The following is a 10,453-nucleotide window of genomic DNA, read 5'->3' as shown; positions in this document are numbered from 1 at the left end:
AAAGCTTTTTAGATACTAAGTTTTGTAATTAAGAACAGAGAACAAAATTTGTCAGCAATATAGCAACTATTATAAACAGTGTGTTTGAGTTCTATATTATGGTTTGATTAGTAGACACAGAGGCTAAACTGAGAAGATACTGAAATGTATAAGGTAGAAAAGAGACACAAAGATGGAGACAGGTGGAAAGATGAGCAAAGAAACAAAGGGAATAGTAGAGTTGATTACAACAAACATAAAATAATAACTATGCAATTGTGGAAATAGAACAAGATGGGTTCTTTCTGGCTGATGGGCTGGGGTGCTGACCTGGGCTTCCTCAGGCCAAAGTCCAGGATGGAAGTGATCAGCTATGGAGATTGTACACTCATACATGGAAAATACTTAGAGAGGATTTGATTTGATTTGATTTAGAAAAATCCTCTACCCTCCCCCACCAACTTGAAGTGACAGCTGAAGGCAGCAGAAGCATAATTTCAAACTCTTTTTGAGAAAGCATTCCCTGTTTCCTCCAACTGAGTTGGAGTTGTTCCTGGGACCACATGGGGCAACATGTAGACGGTTCTATGTTCCTTGTGGCCAGCTGGGAAGGGCTGGGGTTTGTTGGAGACCGACGTTTGTAGAATTAGAAAGGTTAAAGAGAGATGGTTGTGGTTATATAATGAAGGGAATTAATTTAGAAGGGACCCTAGAAAAGAAGGAAAAAAGAAAAATGGGAATTACAAATGAATGGGTTTTTGCCATTGGTACAAATCTGGGTCATGTACAGCTGTCCTTTTCCATTTGTGTTTTGCTGTGGACCGTGATTGCTTAGTTGTCTAATCCATGTGTCATCATCTGAGTCTAACAATAGATTTTATTCTAGAATACAATTGTTATATAACAAAATTCAGTATGTTGGATAAAAAGTCAATCAACACAGTTTTAAGCATTGTAGTGTCCTTTGTTTGTAGAGATTCAGGCATAAATGAGCATTTGTCATTTGACTCTTCTGGTGCATTTCCAGCATCCTGTGCTTTGGGCATGACACATCAGAGTCTGATGTTTATCTTTTATTACCTGCCAGGTCCCTCTGGAAAGAGCCTCCATGGAATTCATCATCTGCAGTGTTTGTTTCAGGTATACATATAAATACATGTTGAATGCATTTGTTGGGGGATACTGTGGTTTCCAAAGTCGACTTAAATAAAAAAGTGTGAGATGAATGATGAAGGGGACCTTCTGCAGGAGGTATGAAGTTAATAGTTAAAATGTTATTTACCAAAATACTGACAGCAAAGCTTTTTATTATTCTCTGTCAACTATTTGTGTGCCAGTATGAATAAGGGCAACATGATTATACTTGCTTTATGTCTGCTTTGGAGAAGTTTGTGAAGAAACTGTCTCCTCTACTAAGCATTGAGTTTATAAATATAATAAAAGTGAAATTCAGAATTTGCATTAGAACAGCTCACTTAGTTTGAAAGATCATTGAAAATAACTTCATTAGGCACTGGGTTTCAGAAGCATAAGGATGCTATAAAATTCTTTAATGCCTATTTTGGTTGTTATTAAGAGCACAATCTTTGTTTTTCTTGAAGCTTTTGTCTCATTGTAATAAAAATGGTTTGAGGTTAAGTGGCTAAAAGTGAGAACCCATTTTCAAATTATAATTGAAATGCCTGGCATTTTAAATAGTGATAGCCTCTCAACTGCTCTTGAATATATTAAAATACTCAGTTGGCAACACGTAGCATTTCTTCCTAGTTTTTAATGTGTATGTACCCAGCTTCTACTCTTGTATTTCTGACAGACCATTCTGCAAGACTGAAATGTAGACTGGGAGGCATGCTGTGGTCGAGTCTGGGAGGATGTGGGTTTTCTTTAGATGAAATTAAGAAAATAAAATACAAGAAGCAAAACTACTATGTGCAAAGCACAGTGGCAGACAACGCCCTTTGTTTGAAATAGTGGCAGAGAGAGAAGAGACCTGATCCCCACTCCTCCATCTAGTGGAGAAGACATCTAGACGATTAAGGAAGAATGGGGTCACTGCTACGTATAATTAGCATGGGCAGTGCACTTTGGGATGGAGACAACAAATGTACTTTCCACAAGAAACTGGGTAACAGTATGTGAAGAAGGGACTCACTGGGGAGTAGCTGTGGCTCGTCCAGCAGTGTCTTGTCGTTGTCAAAGGCATCAAATGACGGACTTGTTTGTTTAATCGAATGAATTTATCTGCAAGTAAATTTGTAGCTGCAAATGATGGCTTAGAGAAAGTAATTAGTATGCACATTATTGCCATTTTGAGATATTGGTGTCTAATTATTCAACTTCTTCTTGGTCTAGGTTTTACTACTCGTGAGCCAATGGCAAAACTGTGTTTCCTATCCCCACCTCCTGTAGTTTTAGCCAAGGATTCCAGGTGACCCAGCTTTTGTGAAAATCCTTAAGAGTCACAGTCTCCCAAGACCAGTCTAGACCGATGTTGATTGGAGAGTAGAAAAACTAGCAGTGTGATTTTAAAGTACACAATTTTCACAGCAAGAGACAAACCCTGTCTGTCTCTTGGGGAAAAATTCCTTGATAACTGGGATAGAACATTATATTTAATAGATATAATAAAAGTGAGCCTTGGTGTCCACTTGACCCAACTCTCCATTGAATAGCCCCTGTGCTGCCCTGTGTAGGGTCATATTCTCAGGAAGAGAAAGAATATAGGAGGAGGGAGGAAGATGGTGTGTGACATTCCATTTCCAGTTAACTAATATCTGGAACAGGACAATGATTTTGTTCCATACCAGATGCTCTGGTGCCGTGAGCAGCATGAGGTTAACTGCAAAAAACACAGCAGCTGAACAAAGGCTCGATGAATCAAAAGGGCAGATTGTATGTGTGAAGAAAATCTCCCAGGATGATTACTTCCCCAACATGAACAAATTCCTCGGTAGAATCTTCAGCGAAAATGAACAGTTACTAATCTTAGATTTGGTATTTCCCTAAAGAATATTTTACTGAGATTCTCTATTGAAAACAATGTCATAAAGTCCTGTATTCAGCCAAATTCTTAGCAGTAGTGAACAGAAAATAGATCAAAAACACATTCTTATTCCCAAAAGTAGACCGTATGTGTGTATGAAGTTGCAAATTGAGGGAAATGGCAGCATCATAATAATTAAAATCTATTTATCAAAAGCCTTGTGTGTGGTCCTGAGCTGGGTGATACTGCCAAGCGAGTTGGGGAAGATCTGTTCTCTGCCCTGTAGATGATGCTTATGCCTCAATATCGGTGAGGTAGACACAAAGAAAAATACCTACACAGGTAGACACAAAGGGGTGATGCTTCCATATTGCAGGAAGAATGCATCCCATGTGGGTGAGACCAGAGGTTCATTCTGCTCTGTAGCCTGTATCATCTGTGTGTGTGTGTGTGTGTGTTCGTGTGTGTTTGTGTGTGTGTTGAGTCATTAAGTGCAGCTCTGGGGGAGGTTATGACTGACTTTCTAGAAGTAGGACTCAAGGCTAGAGATTTCCCTACTGCAACTTACCCAAATTTCCCCTGCTTTATGCTTGTCTGTGCAACTCTATAAAGACTTCCTGATTCTATTTTTATATTTTATACATGTTTGGTCTCTTAAAATTCAGTTTTGTTTTCAGATTTCAAGGTTTTTAGTTCATTTTATATTTGTTTTTATTTACCTCGAATCTATATCCCTTGAAGTGCCTCTCTAAATGTTAAAAATTAGGACTGTGTTTCACATGCAGTGGTTAAGAGTATACTCCTCGAAACCGGAATGCCCGTGTTTTAATCTTGGCTCGACTACTTACTGAGTGAGATGTGACAAATTATTGGATTTCTTTGTGCTTCATTTGGACGTTAATAGTACCGACTGCAAGAGATTTTGTGGAGAGATTAAATGAATTAATATGTGGTCAGTGCTTAGAATAGGGCTCAGAACGTAGTGAATAACAGGAGTTATTCATCATATATACTTTATTATGTTGTAGATGACCAGTAATCTCTCCCCTAAGTTTTCATTTTTATAGCCTTGTAGAGTTCTGCACTTCTTCTTTCACACAGTAGAATTTTATTTGCCTTTCTGTGTGATAATAATAACAATTCTATGTGGTATACATTTATATAAATAAACACATATTGATTCACTTCTAGCCCATTAATGTTTTCCTATGGACAGTGACTAGAACTATATTTAGTATTCTAGCCATAAGCACATCATATTTTTTTTAAAGATGGAACACCTTCTGCTGTCACATTTAAAATATTCTTTTTGATGAGCCCCAATATTTTTATCTGCAGCAGCCTATTAGCTGATATCTTCACTGACAGTTTTATAATGTTCTTGGATCTTATTTCACACTGTATTATAGAAATCGTTGCCATAAATATATATTATATACTATATGTATATTTAAATTTTTCCATAATTCTTCTCTCACCTTTGAAACATATCTGTTGCATTTCTGCCCATCACAAAACCTTCAAAAATTACTTGGATCCTATTTACACTGATATTTTTGAGACAAAATCTTCATTTTTTGGGAAAATATGGAGATTTCTTTTTTAGTAAAAAAGAAAGCCGGTGCTAGCACCAAGTTCAGGTAATTGGCCAAATTCTTTTTTTTTTTTTTAAAGATTTTATTTATTTATTTGAGAGAGAGAGAGAGCATGAGAGGGGGAGGGTCAGAGGGAGAAGCAGACTCCCTGCCGAGCAGGAAGCCCGATGCGGGACTCGATCCCGGGACTCCAGGATCATGATCTGAGCCGAAGGCGGTCACTTAACCAACTGAGCCACCCAGGCGCCTTAATTGGCCAAATTCTTAATCCTTTATTATTTTAGCTTCGTTTGTTATTTAGCTTCATATTGTGAAAATAACATGGTGTTAGACGTTTATAAAGCATTTTTTCCCTCTCTGAAACTATTGGCTATGCACACTTTTCTCATATACAATGTCCTGTTGCAGATTTTGCATTGCCTTACCCCCAGAGGCGAGATTTGTTTCAGGCTTGTTGCTGCTGTTGCCTATTTTGCCATCTTGTTGGGAATGGAAGTGAGATCCAGAGCTCTTTGCATTATTTACATTGTGACATTTCTTTCACATAGAAGCTCTTTATAATGATGGCTCCTCTATAATTCTTGGGTAGAGGTGGGTAAATAGGTGGAACAAGGTTCCATCTAACCTACTAACTTGGATCTAGGTTATTTTATTGCAAAAGTGGTGAGCATATGTGGTGGAAGAAATGGAAACTCTCTAGGTCATTCCTGACATTTGACTATCTAATCCTTCTACCCCTTCCACAGATGTGCTCGAGGATGAGAAGCTTGACCCATATACAAATAGCCCATCCCATTTTTAGCCATGATATTAAGTAAAACTCTGCTTCTCTGTAACTTCCAAGAAATTTATCTGTGTTTACCTTCTGTGCTTAGTTTTACCTCAAAAGATAGGGATGCTACTGAACTCTATGTTGAATTGTGAAGTTAAAAAAAAACACTTGAATTTCCTGCTGCCTTTTATATAAAACTGCTCAATATTTAGTTTTTAAGCAACATTTTTAGTTTTCAATGTTTTATTGCCTGTACATTTTGTAAATAGGATGAAAAAATGAAAGAAGAGTTTGCAACTACACATTTGGATTCTGCTACTTGCTAGGTGTGAAGTCAGAGGAGTTACTGCAACTTTCAGAGACTTAGCTGTTTCCTCAGGAAGATGGTTCCATAGTACTTTCCTCATTCATATGATATACCCATACCACTTTTTATCATGGACTATATTTATGTTCAATGGAAAAACAAGTAGCTCATCTTTATCTCTCACAGAGCATCCAGACCTATATGCCTGGCCTCTTTTAGATATTCACTAAGTACTTGTTGAGTAAATGAATGAATTTCATACAGAGGATGGCCCCAGTAGGTCACCTGTCAACAAGGGGTATGAATGTACTGTATCTATTCTCTTCAATTTCTCTTTTTGGTATATTTCAAAGTATGTCTAGTCCCAATCAATATTGACATGTTAAATCATTACTAGGAACAATTATTAAAGAACTTATATTAGAAAAAGAACCATTATAAGAGTTACTTGGAGTAGTAGAAACAACTCTTTCTGAAAATATTTGCTTGTCAAAAATCTAAAGGTTAGAGGGAAACAGAGGACTCTTACTATTTTTTAAGTTTTCGATTTTACTTTATGAGCTTCTGACCTTCGAATTTTTGCAATGAAGAGTATTACATTTGTAATAAAGAGTAAATTATAACAAAAATCTCTGGAAATTCCATGTATTCAGATGGAATCTCCTAAAATGCAATACAGTTTAAGGATTAAAATTCTTTATAAATATGCAGATGAAGGTCTAGTATTAGGGATAAGTAGATCTGTGGTTAATGTCTCCCTAAGAGTGTCTTATTTTCTTTAAGTTGGGAAATGGTGGTCATTTGGGTCCATGTCCTTAATGATCTCAGGGACTCTAATTTAGTGTAAGACTAAGGTGACTTTGCAGAAACAGCTTGGTTGAAGGAGTGAATCACTTACTAGGCCATAAAGAAGTGTTCTAAGTTTTCAAATAAGCTTCCAAGTGATTCTTATTTATCTGGCTGGTGAACTAGAGAACTAAAAAGGAGAATACTTTGGACTGGTCTTGAGTAAGACAGGGAACAGGTCAGAATAGAAGAAAACATATTTAATTACTAAGACAATAGAAAGGAAATATTTTGTAGTTTTGGTTCTTTTTAATTTTAGTTTATATTGTTCCTTAAAGTTTAGAAAATTCATTTGAAATATCACATGTTTTAGTTATGCTATGAGGAAGATAGGAAATAAGATTTTGTTTATGTCTTAAAGGGAGTAATTATAACCTTGAAGATAAGGTGTGGCTTTGAGGATAAATACAGTGAAAAAATCTTGAAAGAAAGGTGGAATTAGTGGGGTAAAGGGACAGAGTCACTGTGGAGCAACTTGTCACCAGCAGTGCTTCTTTTTCTCTTACCTCTTCTTCAGAAAACGGAGGGAGTCCATGTAATATTTTATCTAGGAAAAGTGTTTTAATTACATCAACCTACTGAGTTATCATCAAATCCTATTGGACATTCAATGATATTTCATTTTGAATCATTCATGAAGGAGAGATCTGAGTCAAAATTTCCTTCTGGCCTTATATTTCAACATGGTAGGCTTTGGTTGTCATTCATTTATTAGAAAATATTTACTCAATTCCTATTTTATTCTAGTCAATATGTTCAGCTCAATGATACATCTAATATGCTACCTTCTAGGGGTCTCCAATCCCTTAACTAGGTTCCCCTTGTCAGTCTTTCCTATTCCATCTGTCTTGGATTCCATATCTCATTATTTTAGTCTTTCTTGCAAATATCCTCAACTTATTTTTGTTGTTGTCTTCCTAAGTTTGTATCCTCACCAAACCTCAATCCTGTGCTTTTCACTTCTCTGAAAGAGCTTTGCTGCTTGAAAAATAGTTTACCTGTGCAGATTGATGCCACTGTAACTTAAAAATCTCCAGTTTCTGTGAGGCACTGAACACTTTTGTTCCTTGAGTTGTTTTTTTTCACCTTCTCTGCTAGGATGACGGCAAACCATTTCCATTCTCCTTAAAGCTTTAGTCTTCCAGATGTATACTGTCTGAGCATCTCCCACCTAGCAGAGAAAATTGGAAGCTCCGTAACCGGCTGCCTTTCTTATCCAGAAGAGATAAGAAAGATCAAGGATTTAAAATTAGTTTCATTTTCAGATTCTGCCACCTACTGGGTCAACTTAATTGTCCTGAGGCTCAGTTCTGTCATCTGAAATTCCTCTGTCCTTTCCTCCCCCGAATTTTCCTTTCCTCCTTACTTTTTCTCTTCTTTCCTCCTTCTAACATTCTAGCTTCTTCTCTTCCTCTTATGAAGGAGGATATATTAAAGTTAATCCCTTCATTTCAACTCTAGTTTCCGTCTTTTCTACCCTTTCAGGGACCTTGCTTTGTCCCTTTTCTTCTCTCTTCAACACCTCTATTAACTCCTTTCACAAAGCATTTAAATATGTGTAAGTCTGTTCTTCCTAAAAGCAACATAAACTTTTCTTAGTCAGACCCCTATGCACTTTCCCAGTGGTCATTGCGTTTATGTCCTTCTTCTTCTTACTTTTGAATTGTATCTCCTGACTGTCTCCCTTTGATGGTAGAGAACATTTCTGGCATGCTTACTGTATGTAGACCCTGGACGAAGCACCTCTCATTCCTCCTCAACTCACAGCAATCTGGCTGCTGCTGACATCCTCCCACCGAACCTGCTTTACCGATGCCTGGAGGGACCTGGGTCGCAAATACAATGGTCTGGTCTTAATAGCAACCTTGTTTATAGTTTCAGTAGTAGGCCTATTGGTGCTCCCTTCTTTTAATACAGCTTTTATTTCTCGTTATCAATGAAGCCACTCTGTCCAACTTTTTCTTTCACCTTCTGGTCATTTTTACTCTGACTGCTTTTTTGGGGATTCCATTCCTATGTCTACTTAGTCAATACTGTTGTTTCTCAGTTCTATCTCAGTCCTCTTATTTTCTCAGTCTCTGCTCTTTCTCTTAATGATTCCCACCACTTTCAGGGCTGTGCTTTTTTCCTTCCATTTTATCTTTTGGATTCTGACCTATAGGGCCAATGCTTGCTGGATGCCTTCAGATGATACAGTTATCGTAGATTCCATGTATTCAGAACAGAACCCAGCAACGCCACTCTCAGGTCTCCTCCTCATTCTGGGTTCCCTAGTCAGAAACCTGCCTGGCACCTTTGACCCTCTGTCTCTTGCACCTCCTATATCAAGTCCGTCACCGAACTGCCAAATCTACCTCCCAAATATATCTGTAGTATACTCATTTTCTCCCCCACAGCGGTTACTGTAGTCAGATCAACATCATCTCTACCCCAGATTGCCCAAGTGGATATTGGGGCTATAAGTAGTTCCTTGTTTTATAGCTGCAATGATCCTGAATTCTAGAAGGACACCCAAATATAGTCTTGGCACCTAAGGAACCACAATACTTAGGTTAAACTAATCATTGCCTTTTGGTGTGGAGAAAAAAGTATACAAATGAAGAGTTAATGATACCGAGAATTATTTTACAAAGCACTAAGTAAGATCTCTAAGAGGAGGCTAAACATTTACCAGTTGTGATGAAGAAGACAATAATTATGAGTTATTTTAAACAGATTTAAAATTTAGTAAGAGATCTACTTTCACTGGGAATTTGAGAAAATTAGCCATCTTTGAATGAAGTGGCTAGAGCAAATTGTCCAGGGGGTTAATTTTGAGCTGTGACCAGAACAGCAGATAACTGTTTCCCTGGGACAAACTAGATAATCGGTAAGAGCCTAGCAAAGAAGAAAACAGTGTGGGTCAGAGGAATGATAAAACTAGTTTTGCATGGATGGAGATAAAGTTTGTGCACAAAAGTGGCTAGCTGTGGAGTCTGCAGGGATTGGTGAGACCGGCCTTGGCAGGGTCTCAGAGAATACTAATTTGAATTTTTCCTGAAGGTGATGCAAAATTGTGGAAGTATCCCAAGCAGAGAAATTATAAGACCAAAATTGTGATTTAAAGAAGCACCGTGGGCAGTAGTCTGGAGGATGGGGAGAAGTAGAGAACGGAGGGAAGAGAGTTTCATGTAACCATTCTGGTAATCCGGGTGACTCAGATAGGAAATGGCAGCCCTCGTTTTTAAGTGGTGAATTCATTGAACAGAATTACCACAACGTATTTAACTCTTCCCACTTCAATGTGTGTTGCTTTCAAGTTTTTGTTATAACAAAGGTGGCACTGGACACGCATACAGCTTCATATATTTTGTATGATAGTCTTAGAACAAATTGCCAGAAGTAGAACTAGTAGCTAACAGGTATGGATATTTTTAGATTAGTCGATGTAAGTTTGTGCTGTGTTCTTTGACGTATCTCTTCTGTAAATACTTTGAATACATTTTCCTCCCTTTTTTCTTTGAAGAGCACACATTAAGGAAACTGAAGGCATATTCATATTCTTTTACATTTGGTAATCATTGATCTTTTTTACCATTATTTCTAACAGAGGTTAAAACTTGATGAGATTTTTTTTGGCTTGCTTTCTTTGTCATGCACCCCTATCATTAATGAAATCAGAGTGTTTGGGAAATGCATTAATGATTATACCTCACACTACAGCCAGTATACAGAGGTCAGAACAAAGGTTTTTAAAGTATCGATAGTAAAAAGGTAGCTGTTAGTGAAAATTAAAATCAAATGAATAAAATCAGTGATATTTAGAATCTAAATAACACCAGTTAATGCATTGAAGGGAAACTTATTAGGTCAAATTAGGGTCTAAATTTAATGGTTGGCAGGATCCCTTTAGGTGAAACCTCTTTTAGTTAATTTGATCAAGGCACTGAGTTGAAATGCAAAATGACAAACATATTAAACCATAAAACAAC

At 37.3% G+C, this 10,453-nt stretch overlaps 1 protein-coding gene across 1 annotated transcript in view; it reads left to right on the top strand.

Moving 5' to 3' along the window:
• Positions 1-1,186: 1,186 nt before the first annotated feature.
• Positions 1,187-10,453, top strand: part of LGSN (lengsin, lens protein with glutamine synthetase domain) — a 29,660-nt gene continuing 20,393 nt past the window's right edge. Inside the window, exon 1 of the mRNA XM_034991884.1 lies at positions 1,187-1,230. Coding sequence (XP_034847775.1) covers positions 1,201-1,230 — 30 coding nt within the window. The 5' untranslated portion in view covers positions 1,187-1,200. The remainder of the gene's footprint in view (positions 1,231-10,453) is intronic.

Source organism: Mirounga leonina, unplaced genomic scaffold, assembly GCF_011800145.1.
Source record: "Mirounga leonina isolate KUSES-001 unplaced genomic scaffold, KU_Mleo_1.0 Mir_53, whole genome shotgun sequence".
Lineage (NCBI taxonomy): Eukaryota > Metazoa > Chordata > Mammalia > Carnivora > Phocidae > Mirounga > Mirounga leonina.
The sequence above is the reverse complement of the archived record's forward strand: the minus strand, read 5'-3'. Positions and strand labels throughout refer to the sequence as shown.